Source organism: Chrysochloris asiatica, unplaced genomic scaffold (assembly GCF_000296735.1).
Source record: "Chrysochloris asiatica unplaced genomic scaffold, ChrAsi1.0 scaffold00043, whole genome shotgun sequence".
NCBI classification, from domain to species: Eukaryota; Metazoa; Chordata; class Mammalia; order Afrosoricida; family Chrysochloridae; genus Chrysochloris; species Chrysochloris asiatica.
Genome location: NW_006408561.1, coordinates 19,843,585 through 19,860,066, shown reverse-complemented (window position 1 = coordinate 19,860,066; position 16,482 = coordinate 19,843,585). Strand labels below are relative to the sequence as shown.

Genomic DNA, 16,482 nt, shown 5'->3' with positions numbered 1-16,482 from the left:
AAAGCCTCATCTTTCTCCTGCGGAGCAGCTGGTAGTTTCGAACCGCTGACCTTAAGGTTCGCAGCCCAATTCGTAACCACTACGCTACCAGAGCTTCTTAATCATTATATTAGGATCCTATAATATTCTATGTTTCAGCATGTATCAGGAATTGAATTCTCTTTAAGTTATGACATCTGCATTGATAAATATACTGGGCTCAGTCTATATTTTTGCTTTTAAGATCTGTTGTTTTTAAGTGCAATTGAGTCAGTTCTGACTCATGTTGCTGTTGTTGTTAAGTACTATGGAGTTGTTTCCGACTCAGTGACCCTGCATAGGGTTTCTGAGGAGTATCTGGTGAGTTTGAACTGCCGGCCTTGAGGTTCAAACCTACCTTGTGGTCCCATGCTTATTCTACAGCACCATACCAGACTCTATGCTGTGGGAATTCGTTTACTCAACAGTTAGTAACAATGTTGAGTGTTCACCAGACTCTCAGCTAGGCACTATAACTACAATTTGTTAAAGGTATAACTATTATGATAATGTCAATTTAAACATTTTAATAAACCCTTCCATAGGATTCAAGTAAAACTTCCTCACCCTAAATTTTGTCCTGTGGAGGATCATGCTAGAGAAAGACAGTGAGAACAAATCCCACTTTTTTGCCAAGTGCAGCTTATTTTTTTTTCAGGTTATTATGAATTATTAACTTAAAGAACAGCATCTAGTCTACAATCCAACAGGAATTCCTGAGTTGTGGTATAATGTATTCTAGGAAGTCATTTGTTCAGTTTCTAAAACCAGGTGAACTGCTTGAATGTCATTTTAAACAGATGCTTTTTATCTTTTGGGTAAATCTGTCTGCATTTGACTTTTGCAGGGCCGGCCAGAGATACCGGGTGTATGTTGTGATACCACTTCTGCCAGGGTTTGAAGGAGACATTTCGACCGGTGGAGGAAATGCTCTACAAGCGATAATGCATTTCAACTACAGGTGCCAAAATCTACGTGGTCTGTTCTGAGCTTTCAGTCAACTGTGGATGTGAGCTAGGGAAAGGGATGGAAATGCTTCTCAGATTCAGCATACCTACAAATAGATGAACACTCCTTATTTATCTTCTTGTCCTGTTTACTGGTTGATCAAATAAAAAGGAAGTCTAAAATCATAGACTTAGGACATATGTTAAATATCAAAGAACTAAAATATTAATTCCAAAATATAAATTTTCATAAGTAGTGAGCATAGGACACAGGACAAATATAAATGAACTAAAATACCAGTGCCTCTTTGGTATTCATTGCCCATTCATACACACATGTACATACACACAGAAGAGTAGACTCCAATTCATAGAAAAATGGAATTTTTTCATGAATTTTAGAAACGTTGTATGTATATGTGTGTGCCTAAATAACCACTAAGCTGCCAAATAGTCACTGACCTTTCCATATTTTTTGCAGTAAGTAGAGACATTTTTTTCAAATTAAATACCTAAGGTAAAATGATTTGCATGTGTACAGTTTAGATTTTTAGCGCGCAAATCCTCCCTCAAGACTAGTTATCCTAATCTCTGTTAGGAAATGAACTATGAAGGTTCTTACCTACCTTCTACAATTTTAATTTTGTTTAACATCTTTGTTCAAATTTTAGGGGAAGTGGTAATTCATATTCTCAATATTCTAAAAAAAAAAATTCTATATTCACGCAAAAAAGGTGACTTTGAGTTCCCAGGAGGCTTCAGACTTCCCCCAGAATAACCTAGGAAAAAGGGCTGGAGTCTGTGAGTAACTGAGAGGGCAGGAGGCCACAGTAGGAAGTGACAGAGAGATGGCCTGACAGTCATTCTGGGTCACTTAACTGAGAAAGAAAGAGCTTGGGGATTGAAGAGGTGAGTAGCCACACCTGGGCACCAATCTCAGTTCCTAGGTATATTCTCTTAGACAACAGATACAGAATGCTCTGCTTAAGTTCACACTCTTAAAAGTGTCAAAGAAAGGTCTAGAACCTTAAAAGACACTTTAAAAATTTTATCTTTTGGTTTTGTTTTTTTCAGAACCACCTACTAGATTCTCATCTTTCTAATTAACCCCCTTGAGGGCTATGGGATGTCAAATGAGACTTTACACAGAGCCCCAGTGTGTAAAGTAGATAAGAATCAAATACAGGGTCTTAGATGCCCTCTTCTTGGACTCCTCCCCAAAAGCAGCCCCGGCAGGATCTAAAGGCTCTCCTGTGCACAGTGGGGGAGATTTTCTTTGTGCTATAAGGAGGGTGCCTTTGTAAAATTTTAAATATTATATCTTCTTGTTGCTCACTGATTTCTGAAGCTTGTATGTGTCTATCTGCCAGGATTTCAATTAAATATTTATAATTTCCTCTAGGGTATTTTTGCTAGGTTACAATAGGAGAAATATTTAAGTGTGCTTTTTGGTGTACACATAGATTGACGATTTACCCATTTCTACAGTTATCTGATTTATAGCATGACAAACAAAGCTTTTCAGTATTTAAAGCACTGCTATAATGCTTAATTGGATTTTATCTCCTTCGTTTGTCATTCTAATATTATTTTTGGAATGTTGTCAATAGTAATTATTTTCTATGACTGTTTTCTTGGGCTTGAACCAACTGAATAAAATAGCATGCTTGGCTTTTGTTCAGCAACCCAAACTATAACCTTTTATTATGCAAAAACATCTCTATTTGCTGGCATCATCTTTAATAATATCAGCATTTCCCAGGCATAAATGTATCTTTAATTACTTTCTTAGAGCAAGCAGATGGAGCATAGAATTTTTGGTTTCATCAGTCCTTATAATTCTTCAACTGTTATCAGAGCCTTGAGAAGCAAAACTAATAGCAGAGTGAGTTGAGACTATATTTTTAATTTTTAAGATTTTACAGACATGGCCCAAATATAATTGTTACTTAAATTTCTAAATTATTTTGAGTGTTTGCCCTTTTCACCTCTGAAAGTATTCTGATTCTAAAAGTGTTCATTATTGAGGTACTCTGAATTTGTCTTTGCTGTCACCAAGTTTTCTAAGAAGCAAAATTCATTCATAACCCTTCTCCTTTTCAATAGCTTCTCTTTCTGAAATCTAACGTTACTTTTGTAATTTTTCTACCTTTGCCCTCAAAAACTTACCTTTTCCCTTCATATACTTAGGTAGTTTTTTAGCTTTGGGAAATATATATAGTGCCTTCTCATAAAAGTACTTGTTTTCACTTGAGTTAGGATTAAATCTAACTGATAATTGTAATTGGAATAGGTTGTTTTGAAACCATCATAATTTTTTTCTATCCTTTAAATATTTTCAGAACCATGTGCCGAGGAGAAAATTCCATCCTTGGACAGTTGAAAGCAGAGCGTAAGTAGCTGTTTTTCTTTGCCTTCACGATTTTGTTCATATGAAATTATGAGAAATAATTATTGTTTACACAGTCATTATAGAATTCTATTCATAAGAGGTACCCCCAGAAAATATTTGACAGAGGTAAATACTATTAAATTGCTCACATCAGTGTTCAAATAAAGACTCTACAACATAGGTAGAACCAAAAAAAAGTGTTTTTATAATCTATTTAAATATCTATTGTTATTATCTATTTGGCTATAGTCATTGTTTTGATAAGTGAGATTTGTGGAGTACCTCAGAAAGCTCCTGCTTGTACAATCTGCTTTCATTCTTCACTACTGGAGAGTAGGCAGGACAGGGGTCAGCTCTGCTTCAAAGATGGGAGTGCTGCAAAGAAAACAGGCATTTATGTGTTGTCCACATATGCAGAGTCCCCAGGGACTCATAACACTTCCCTAACAGATAATTTAGGGAAGAAAGCAAGTCACATCCCATTTTTCTACTAGTAACGTTTGACTAAACTTTGAGAATTATCACATTAAGAGTAGATAAATGATTATCATTAAAAAAAAATACTACTATCTTCTACTTTTTTTGTAGTTTTTCATACTTTTCAAAGGTACTCCTATGTAGCTCTTGGACACAATACAAGGAGATTTTTTCAAAGTTTGTGGAAAAATTGTATCATCCGACTTTTCCATGAACTTTTTGAAGCCCATTCATATAATGTAGCTAAGGGTTTACTTTTTCTGTCTCCGTGAACTGACCCTATTCTCAGCAAATAGTTGGTACTCAGTAATGATGTGTAACTGTGTGTGACAGGTGAGAACGTTTCCACAAGAATTAAGTTGGTATCTATAGGTATAGATGAGGTAGATATGCCATAAAACGGCTAATCATTGGAGATCAAAAGGGCAGCATTTACCCAAGGACAAAGTTCAGAAGGGATGGGAAAGAAAGAGGAATGGAAACAAGAAACACGGGAATTGGGGTGAGTGTGCTACATTTAGAAAATTATGAAAATTGAGATGAAACACACAGTATGATTTGTTGAATGTAAAACTGATAGTCTTCTCTGTAAACCTACAGTCAGTTCACAATAGAAAGTTTTAAAAAACACACACACACAAGGAAATTTAGTATATCGTCGTGATAATCTCAAGAGTCTGGTATTGGTTCAATGACAGACATACAGACCAATGGAATAGAATTGAGAACCTAAAAGTAAATTCATCTCTCTACAAGCAACTTATCTTCAACAAAGGGTCAAAATTCATTCAGCATTAAAGAAATAGTTTCTTTAACAAATGGTGTAGGGAAAACTGAATATCCATATATAGAAAAATGAATCAAGATCTATACCTTATACTGTACAAAAGCTGACCCAAAATGGATCTCAGACCTAAATGTTCCAGCTAAAAATAAGAAGTTCCTGGAAAATAACATAGGATGAAAACTGTTGTTGTTAGGTCCCATTGAGTCAACTCTGACCCATAACTAGCCCATGTACAACAGAAGGAAACACTCCCCAGTCCTGCACCATCCTCACAATCATTCCTGTGTTTGAGTCTATTGTTTCAGCCAATGTGTCAGTCCATTCCATTGAAGGTCTTCTACTATTTCATAGACCTTCTATTTTTCCAAGCATTATATCCTTCTCATGGCAATGATCCCTCCTGATAGCCAGGAGGGTGAGATGAAGTCTCATCATCCTTGCTTCTGGGAGTATTCTGACTGTACTTCCAATACAGATTTGGTTGTTATTCTGGAAGTCCATGGTACTTTTAATATTTTTCTGCAGAACCGTAACTCAAAGGCATCAATTCTTCTTCAATCTCATTCGTTGTCCAACTTTCACATGTATGTGAAGTAATTAAAAATACCATGGTTAGGCCAGGTACACCTTAGTCCACAAAGTGACATCTTTGCTCTTTAACTCTTTAAAGAGGTCTTTTACAGCAGATTTGCCTAATCTTGTAATTTCTTGACTGCTGCTTCCGTGAGCACTGATTGTTGATCCAAGCAAAATGAAATCTTTGACTACTTCAGTTTTCTCTCCATTTATCATGTTGTTGTTTATTGGTCCAGTTGTGAGGATTTTGTTTGTTTTACATTGAGGTGCAATCTATAATAAAGTTGTAGTCTTTGATACTCATCAATATTTTAAGTCCTCTTCACTTCCACCAAGGAAGGTTATATCATCTGAAAATCACAGATTAATGAGTCTTCATCCAAATATGATGTTGTGTTCTTCTTCATATAGTCAAACTTCTCATTATTTGCTAGCATACAGATTGAATAAGTATGATGAAAGGATACTACCCTGACGTACACCTTTCCTGATTTTAACTTTACAGTATCCCCTTTGTTCTGTCTTTATAACTGCCTCTTGATCTATGTACAGGCTTTTTATGAGAACAATTGAATGTTCTTGAATACTCATTCTTTGCAATGAAATCCACAGTTTGTTATGATCCACATAGTCAAATGCCTTTGCATAGTCAATAAAGCACAAGTAAACATCTTTCTGGTATTCTTTGCCATTCATTAGCCAATATCCATCTGCTGTCAGCATGCTTTCTTCTAATTTTGGCTTGAATTTTTGGTAGCTTCTTATAGATGCAGTATTGCAATCATTTTTGAATTGTCTTCAGCAAAATTTTACTTTCATGTGATATTAATGATACTGTTCAATGGCTTAAACACTCCATTGGGACATGGCACAAATATGGGTATCTTCCAATTGATTGGCCAGGTAGCTGTCTTCCAAATTTATTGACATAGACTAGCGAGTGCTTTCTATACTGCAAGTTAGGTGAAACATTTCATTTTGTATTCCATCAATTCCTGGAGCCTTGTTTTTACCAATGCCTTCCATGCTTCTTGGACTTCTTTCAACATCATCAGTTCTTCATCATATGCTACCTCTAAATGGTTGAGCATGAACAGTTCTTGTTGATATAATAACTCTGTGTATTCCTTATATTTGTTATTGATGCTTCCTTCGTTCTTCAATATCCTGCCCATTCTTGTTGTTGCTAAGTGCTGTTGAGTGGGTTCCAACTCATAGTGACCCTGTGTAGGGTTTCCAAGGAGCAGCTGCTGAATTTGAACCACCAACCTTGTGGATCAAACTGACCTTATGGTCTAGTGCATTATGCCACGGCGCCACACCAGAACTCCATTCTGCACATAGAACCCTTCAATATTTCAACTTGAGGTTCAAAATTTTTGCTTCAGTTATTTCATATTGAGAAATGTTGAGTGTGTTCTTCCCTTTCGGCTTTGTAACTCTTGATTTTTGCAAATTTCATTATATTATACTTTTTTTCTCAAGCTGCCCTTTGAAATTTTCTATTCATCTCTTTTACTGCCTCATTTCTTCTAGTTTCTTTAGTTTTTATACACTCAAGATCAAGTTTCCAGAGTTTCTTTCTCACATCCATTTTGCTCTTTTCTTTTTTTCTTCTCTGTCTTTTTAATAGCCTTTTGCTTTCTTGATGTATGTCATCATATAACTCTTCTGGTTTGGGGTTTTAGTGCATCTGTACCTGAGTTGGCCTCTAAATTCAGGTGGGATCTATTTAAAGTTATATTTTGGCTCTCATGGACTCGCTTTAATTTTATTCATATTCAGCCCGAACTTGCCTATGAGCAATTGATGGTCTATTCCAAAGTTGGCCCCTGAGCTTGTTTGGGTTAATGACATGGAGCCTTCCCATTGTCTCTTCATACAGATGTAGTTAATTTGATTCCTATCTATTCCGTCTGGTGACATCCACGTGTGTAGTCACATCTTATATTGTTTACAAAAGGTGTTTACAACAAGTAAGTCATTGGTCTTGCAAAATTATATCATGTGATCTCTAACATTATTTCTATCACCCTTGCCATATTTTTCAACTACTAATCGTTCCTCTTTTTTTCCAACTTTAACATCCCAATCACCAATAAATATCAATACACCTTAATTGCATGTTTGATCAGTTTTATACTGAAAAATTTGGTAGAATTCTTCAATTTCATAATCAGTGACTTTAGTGGTTGGTGTGTAAATTTGAACAGTGTAATAACTGGTCTTCTTTGTAGGCCTATGGATATTATCCTAGCACAGATGGCACTATACTTCCAAGATAGTATAGTGATCTTTCTGATGATAGATTTTATGCCATCATCTTTCTGGAGATACATGTCATTCCTGGCATGATAAACCATATAATCACCTGACTCAAAAGTGGCCAATGCCAGTCCATTTCAGTTCATTAATGCCTAGGATCGATCTTTTTGTGTCCCATTTCATTTTTGACAACTTTGAATTTTTCAAGATTCATAGTCGGTACATTCCATGTTCCAGTTACTAATGGATGTTTGCAGCCCTTTCTTCTAATTTTGAATTGTGTCCCATGAGCATATGAAAGTCCTAAAGCTTTGTTTCAGCTGCATCATTAGGTACAGTCTTATTTTGACTGCCTTTCATCTTCTGGCAATATATCTGACAATGTTCCACTGCTATTCATAATGTTTTCTGTGGCTCACCATTCAGAAATGATCTCTTTCCCTTTTCCTAGTCTATCTTAGTCTGGAAGTGACAAATGACCCTGCTGGTGCATAAAATACCCATAGCATAGTTTCCAGCATTACAGCAACACACAAGCCACCACAGTACGACAAACTGACAGATAGGTGGCTGTCTCAACCACTAGGATGACTATAATAAAAAACATGGACAATAGCAAGTGTTGGCAAGAATGTGGATAAATTGGAACCCTCATACTCTGCTGGGGATGCAAAATGGTGCAGCTTCTTTGGAAAACAGTTTGGTGGTTTCTCCAAAAGTCAAACATTGAGTTACCTTGTGGTTAGCTATTCCACTCCTTATTGTGGAGAAATGAAATACCAAGAGAAATGAAAACATGCCCCCTTCACACACACACACACAAACTTGCACATGAATGTTCACAGCAGCATTTTTTTCACAATAGCCAGAAAGTGGAGAAAGCCAAATGTGCATTGACTGATGAATGGATGAATAAAATGTCATCAATGTTGTTAAGTGCTGTTGAGTTGGTTCTGACTCATAGTGACCCAGTATAGGGTTTCTGAGGAACTGTTGGTGAATTTGAACTGCCAGTCCTGTGGTTAAATTGACCTTCCAGTCCTGTGCTTATCCTATAGCACCACACCAGGACTCCAAATAAAATGTAGTATATCTAGATCCATACAACGAAATTCTATTCAAAGATAAAAGGGAATGTAGTATTTATTCATGCTACAACATGGATAGCCCTTGAAAGCATTGTGCTCAGTGATAGATACCAGACACAAAAGGTCACATATTGTATGATTCCATTTATGGGAAATGTCCAGAATAGGCAAATCTATGGAGAAGAATTAAGCCAGTATGGACTGGGAGGAGGGTGAAATATGGAGTGACACCTAAAGTGTGCAGGATTTCTTTTGGGGTAAGGAAAATGAGATACTAGTGATGGTTACACAACTTTGCTAATATGCTAAAAAACCACAGAATTATACACTCTGAAAAGGTGATTTTATGGTATATTGATTTTTAAATTACTTGAAAAGTTTAAAAGTAAGCTTTTAGTGTGTGTGTATAAAATATTGGTATTGTTGTTGCTGTTAAATGTCATTGAGTTGGTTCCAACTGATAGCAACCCTATATAGAGTTTCCAAGGAGTGACTGGTGAGTTTGAACCACCAATCTTGCAGTTCAAACTGACCTTGAGGTCGAGTGCTTATCCTACAGCTACACAATTTTCACTGGTGGTAACCCAATCTAAAAAAACTTTATGAAGAGTTTGAGGCATAAGACATGCAACATCCCAAATAACAAATGTTGCTGAAAGTTGTATCTAATTCTATCCAGAAAAGAGATTTACCAGAGCGCAATCCCTGTCTCCATTTTCTAATGTTTTAAAATGAAGATGACAGTGAATGAGTAAGTCTATAAAAGATAGAGTGATACAACAGAATCAGGAATGCTAATCAGTGTTGGCAGTTGACTTGTATAAATGCAAAGGTGAGGTCATAAAATAATAAAATGTCAAATCAAATCAAATTCAGTTTCTCAACAATAGAAATATTTTGGACTTATTATAAAGCTTTTGCTTTGACTCTGGGACCTTGTCCTGCCTATGCCTATTCAATGATGAAAATTGGATTTTTATACAAGAAGTAATTTCACCCTTAAGCCCTCTTGTAAAAAGGTTTCTGAGTGCCTGAGTAGAAGTCAAAATCAGGCATCTCAGTGGGGAAAATCTTCATACTCTAACGATGGAGAGAACAGATTAATGACATAATGCCCCTTTCTGAGGTACAATGTTGTATTGTTGGTTTTGTTTTTGGAGATGTATGGTGGGTTTAAATACATGTACCAGCTAATCTCTAATTGGATAGAGAACCACAGTCATGCTCCTGTTTCAATTATTTAGAAGTAACAAACTGTTTCTATGAATATGTTAGAATTCTTGGAAAGAAACCCAGCAGCTATTACTGCATAATTACCTGATATTCCAGTCTTCAGGGATTTAATGTTTATTCTAAAGTCTTTAAATTTTTAATAATTTTTGTGAATTATAGCATTTTAACTGCCAATTTAGTATAATTTAACACAGGGGCCAAAGGTACTCAATCAAGATTAGAAAGGTACATATACCAAGTTTTAATGCAACCAAAGTTTGTCACAACTCTCAAACCCCTTTCATAAAATTTCTTTATAAATATGAAGTGTTGTGTATTGGATTCTGTTTTTGTGATGTACACATATGCCAACATCTTTAACAGATATATCCCAGAAACCTACATGGAACTCCAGGCTCTCAAATACCTCTGTAATAGATTGATTGTGTCCCCCCATATTGTGGAAGTCCAAAGTCTTATACCTATGAATATGACCCTGTTTAGAAATAAGAGTGATCTTTTGTTATGTTATGAGGTCATGTCTGAATAGGTTGGGTCCTAAACCTTATCACTTCTGAGTGATCGCTTCTAAATAGAGTAGAATAGACACAGACACACATACATACATACAAAGAAGATGGAAGGCTCATCCACAAGCATATGAATACTACGATCATCAATAGACAGCAGAAACTGGGAAAGAGGCCCACCGAAAAAACAACATGACTAGGACCCTGATTTTGGATTTTTAACCTCCAGAACTGTGAGAAAACACATTTCTGTTCCTTAAAGCTACCAACATGTGGTATTGTTTGTTTGACAGCATTTGGTAATGAAAACAACCTCCGTGACATAATTTGGAAGTCTCTCTGATACCTTCTCCTTCGGTTGCTTCATGTCAATATATACTGACATTAATACTTGCTGGAGTCCTGGTGTGGTGCTGTATGATAAGCACTGGACCACAAGATCATTTGAACCTCAAGGTGGTTCAAACTCACCAGCTGCTCCTCGGAAACCCTGTACAGGGTCTCTATGAGGTGGAACCGACTTGATGGCACTTAACAACAACAACACTTTCTCATCATTTTTTTTCAAAAGACATTTGTTTACTCAGTATATCCTCACACCATGAGTGAACACAGCCTGATTCAAAGTCATCAACCTTGTTTTTCTTCTTTGTTGAGCCAGTTGTCTTAAAAAGTCAAGTATTTATGGGAACAAGTGTACATTTTCTCCTCTCCACAGTACTTGATGGATTCATTCACACTGAACTGAGTGCCCCATTACATTTGATAGGCTACACTTTAAGTCATCTGAAACGTTCACTTTCTATCTAGGAACCATCATCATTCTTTTAAGTTCTATTACTGGTGCTAATGGTTAGCTTTCTTCTCACAGCATGTTTTTATAAATAAATTCAGTTGAGGTTTTTTTGTTTGTTATCACGTGTAAAGAGTTAGTGCATAGACAAGGCTGAGAGGGAACTGGTATGGATTGTGGGCTGTGAGGGGAGCACACTTTCTAGTTTATTGATACATTGTTGACATGTTCCAGACTCGCACTGTAATGGCACAAATCTGTACCTTTGAAAAGTATGAAGTATTGCATGTCTTAAACCTTCACTATGCTAACAGTAAATATCACTAATTTCAAGTTTTTATTTTGAAATAACTTATGAAAGAACTTCTAGCAGCTACCATACATCCTTCACTCTGATACTCAACATTTTACCTTACTTGTTTTCACTTTTTTTCCTAAACTGTGTGAGAAGAATTCATAATTATGATTTATCTCTAATTACTTAAGTGTGTGTGTTTCCAAAAGAATCAAAAAGAACAAGGATATTCCTTAATCAACTATAGTTTGATTATCAAAATGGATGAAACTAACATTGATCTAAGTCTATTATTATCTGTGGTGTGGTGAGCTATGAGTTGGGCTGCAAACAGCAAGGTCAGCAGTTCTAATCTACCAGCTGCCCCACTAGAGAAAGAAGAGACTTTTTGCCCCGGTAAAGATTTACAGCCTCAGAAATCCTATACATGGTCACTAGGAATTGGAAGTGACTTCACACCACCAGCCTACAGACATCTCTGAAATATTATTGTTTTCTTAAAAATATCCTTATGGCAAAATAGAGGGGGAGGTTTCTCCAGGGGCTGGGGGACAAGATTCAATCCAAAATCATTTCTTGCATTTAGTTGTCATATCTTTTTATAAGGGTGAGTCAAACAGTGTTGCTACTAAGGATCCAGCTCATACATGGCCAGGTTTACTCCAACAAAACATCTAAGCTTGTTTCTGTGATCACAAATGGCTGCAGACACATTTTCTTGTCATATTTCATTAGGGTGCCTTCTAAAAAGAAATCCAATCAAAACAGTTGCTTCTGAGGGGATCTGTTGGACCAGTTAAATTCCAGGCAGAGAAGTCAGATCAGAAAGTTTTCCAAGCGTTTTTTTAAAAATCCCAAAGTAGTAATCTTGATAGATTTTATGAAAGGGCAAAGGGCAATAATGGAAGCTTATTCTGAAGGAGCTTTAAGAAAACGGAAAGCTGCATTGATGAGCAACAGGCTAGGAAAGTTGTGCCACAACATTTTTATCTATCACTACAATGCTCCTGTTCATTCTTCAAGGATAGCAAGGGCTGTCCTATGAGAATGTCCTTAGAAATCTTACCCCATCCATTCTAAAGTCCTGATCTTGCCCCTTCAGACCCCTTTTTTGCCTCAAAACTCAAAGATCACAATTTGAGTCCCTAAGAGGATGTCCAAACTATCGTTTTAATATGGAAGAGTGCCGAATTCTTCAGGGAAGGGTTGTTGTAGTTGATGGCCAGTCCATTCCGACTCATGCTGTTGTTGTTGTTAGTGACCCTGTATAGGTTTCCAAGGCTATAAATATTTATGGCAACAGAGAGATGGAAGCACTCTTTCAGAAGTGTATAGACCTAGATGGAGAATATCGAAAAAGTTAACTTTGCATTTTAATGTTTTTTGTTTCATAAAAGTTTCTATGATTTTTATAGCAGTACTTTTTGACTTAGTGTCTTTAACAGTTCTTTTGTTTTTTTCAAGTAGGAGAAATTTCATGATGTTGATATTTTGGGACTTTGAAGAATTTATTTCAATTTGAGTTTGTCTGTTTTTTCTCATGCTTCGATTCAGATTATGCATTCTCAATAGAAATATCAGAGAAGTTATTTGTGCTCACATGGCAACATATAAGCTGGTTGTTTTCACGTTGATCATTTGGTAAAGTAGTAGCTGCCAGGTTTTGCCACTATAAAGTTACTGTTTTTCCCTTTGTAATTAATAAGCATTCTATGGGAAGAGACTGGATTGTTGCCAAATGTTGATTTTCTAATTCCATCATCTCTGCGACATTTATTATTTTTTCTAAGTTTATTGATTGGGATTCTACTGTAAGGAAACAATTTCCTTCTTCCTCATTTATTTATATCAGTATGTGCTCGTAGAATCTTGTTTTGTCCAATTAGTTATCATTTTTATGGTCATGTGAGGGCCTCAAGTTAGCTCATGTGTCCTTTGAAATGTCCCATCAGTCTCCTTACTTTTATTACACAAGTTTTTTCAGATTCATCTTGTACATTTCCCACATTAACTCTGTTATTGTTGTTAGTGTCGTCTCATTGGTTCTGACTTATGAGTCACCCTGTATAGGGTTTCTGACTTATGAGTCACCCTGTATAGGGTTTCTGACTTATGAGTCACCTTGTATAGGGTTTCTGACTTATGAGTCACCTTGTATAGGGTTTCTGACTTATGAGTCACCCTGTATAGGGTTTCCACAGAATGGCTAGTGGGTTTGAACCACTGACCTCGAGGTTAGCAGTCTATTGTTTATCCTACAGCACCACACCAGGACTTGTACATTTCCCACACTAACCCTAGAGTCAGTTATCTCATCAATGGGCCTAGGTTGTTTTAGAAACCAAGATCTGGGTGCTAGGCAAGCTCATTGTTCCTGTCTTAGATTCTTTGTATATACAAACATTGCCATTTGTCCATCCATCCGTCTATCCCATCCATTAATCTGTTTCCATACTGATGTCTCCAATTATAATTCTCTTTCTATTTATAACTCATTTCTCTCACAGTAAAAAAGGTGGCTCCCATTATCCACAATATATATAATTTTCTCAATCCTATTCTTAAATGCCCTCAAGTCAGTTCCAACTCATAACAACCCCATATAGTGCTTCAGAGGAGCAACCGGTAGGTTTGAACCAACGACTTTGTGATTTGTTCATTGCCTATCCAGCAGTGCCACACCAGGACTCTTCAATCCTAGAATATAAAAAAAAAAGTAGCCTCCGAATTGCTAGCCCAAAGAAATAGGATACTTGCAAAATAATAAATACTGTGTAATCCCACCTCTATAAAATAAGTAAATATACAGAAACCAAAGTTTGATCCTGGTTACCAAGAGTGGGAAGGAAGGGGAGAGAGGGAGCTTTTGCTTAGGGGCACTGTGTTTATATTAATGCTGCTGGAGTGGTTTGGATAAAGACAGTGAGAATGGTTGTAAAACTTGAAGAATGTAATCAATATCACTGAATTCCACATGAGCAAATTGTTGAGTTGGTATATGTTTTATTATGTGTATTTTCACTACAAAATATTTTTTGCTATTACAAACCACTGTAAAAAAAAAAAAAGGAAGCCTACTCACTAACTCACTAGAGTTAAGTATTTGTTTACAGGGTTTATTTTCTTTAACATAAGAATATATACTCAAAAGTCTGAGTTCAAAAGTTATTTGGATTATGTTATTAATTACATGGAGTCTGGTGTAGGATAAGCACTGGACTGCTAACCAGAAGGTCATCAGTTCAAACCTACCTACCAGTTCATGGAAACCCTGTAGTGTGTTACTATGAGTCAGAACCAACTCAGTGGCACTTAACAACAACATTAATTACATATAATTAGGTCCATTTCTTTCTGTTTCTATTCTATTTTAGGAGTTTTTCTCATTTTTTTTGTTTTTAAAATATATGCAATTCATGCAAGAGGAGTCGTTGAGTGGTGCAAATGGCTAAGCTTTGACTATTAACCAAAAGGTTGGTAGTTCAAACCCACCAAGAGGCACCAAGGAAGTAAGGCCTAGAAGTCAGCTTCTGAAAGATCACATCTTTGACAACCTTATGGGGAAGTTCTACTTTGCACACATGCTGTTGCCAAGAGGAATCGACTTGATAACAACTAACAACAAAAATTCATTACTTTTAAGCACGTTAAGAAAGTATCCTTCATTTTCTATGTATTGCATTAGGCAAATCTGCTGCACAAGACCTTATTAAAGTGTTGAAGAGCAAAGATGTCAGCCTGAGGACTAAGGTGCACCTGACCCAAGCCATGGTATTTTCAGTAACCTCATATTCATGTGAAAGCTGGAGAGTGAATAAGGAAGACCGTAGAAGAATTGATGCTTTTGAGTTACAGTGTTGGAGGAGAATATTGAAAGTACCTTGGCTGCCAAAAACCAATATATCCGTTTTGGAAGAAGTGCAGCCAGAGAGCTCCTTGGAGACCAAGGTGGCCAAATTTTGTCTCTCATACTTCAGACATATTGTTAGGAGAGACCAGTCCACTGGAGAAGGATATCATGTTTGGTAAGGTGGAGAGTCAGAGAAAAAGAGGAAGAACCCCAATAAGATGGATTGGCCAAGTGGCAGCATCAGTGGACTCAAACGTGGCCAACAGTAGTGAGGTTGGCCTAGGATCAAACAGTGTTTCATTCTGCTGTGCATAGGGTCACTATGAGTTGGTACCGACTCGATGACACCTAACAACAACAACAACAAACACTTCTGGTAGCATAGTGGTTACAAATCGGATTGCAAACTGCAAGGTCAGCAGTTCGAAACTACCAGCTGTTCCATGAGAGAAAGATGAGGCTTTCTGCTCCCGTAAAGATTTACAGCCTCAGAAACCCTGTACAGGGTCACTATGAATTGGAACTGACTATACTGCACATAACTACCACTTCACCTTTTGTCAAGCACAGCTCCAAGATCTCCCATATATCTAGGGAAAGGCAATCTGTTATTGGAGGAATCTCTCTATATACCTATGAATGAATTTCTTTCCCAGATCTTCAGACTTAATAGTAGCACTGGATGACACCAGCAGTAATAGAAAACATTAGTAATAAATGGAAACTTCGGTAAATTAAACTATTAGTATGCTTCCTTTTTTTTAATGGGAGGAATAAAGATTTATATTCTCTTTCTATTAAAGTGTGAGATGGCTTATTTCCACTCAATTTCTTCTCAGTATCAGAGGTTTCTTTTCCAGGAGTACTGCTTTGTGGGAGAGGGACCATAAAATCCTGTGACTGACACTCTCATGCAAGAGTAATTGTTATTGGTTGCTTCATATGGATGTGCCTCTAGCTATCAGATGATGAGAGGGAAGTGTTTCAAAGTACAAACCTAGTGCCACTGCCTCTGAAGAAAATTCACCAAAGTCAAATGTAGTGAGGATTACTTCATTTCCTTATTTTAATGATGGGGGAGGATTACAAGTTCTAAATTTCCAATATTTTTATTTAATCAGTCTGTACATTGTAACTACTGTTTTGGGCTGAATATGCTCCAAAACATGTGTGCATCAGGTGCTCTTGGCACACATCTTGCATTGAATTTAAACAGTAGCAGGTGTCAACTAAGATAAATGTAGTGGTTAAA

The 16,482-nt window shown here is 36.6% G+C and overlaps 1 protein-coding gene across 2 annotated transcripts in view; it reads left to right on the top strand.

Moving 5' to 3' along the window:
- Window positions 1-16,482, top strand: part of PLD1 (phospholipase D1, phosphatidylcholine-specific) — a 168,775-nt gene that overhangs the window by 131,813 nt on the left and 20,480 nt on the right. For both annotated transcript variants that reach the window (XM_006861841.1, XM_006861840.1), the window contains 2 exons: window positions 866-979; window positions 3,308-3,357. In XM_006861841.1, coding sequence (XP_006861903.1) covers window positions 866-979; window positions 3,308-3,357 — 164 coding nt within the window. The remainder of the gene's footprint in view (window positions 1-865; window positions 980-3,307; window positions 3,358-16,482) is intronic.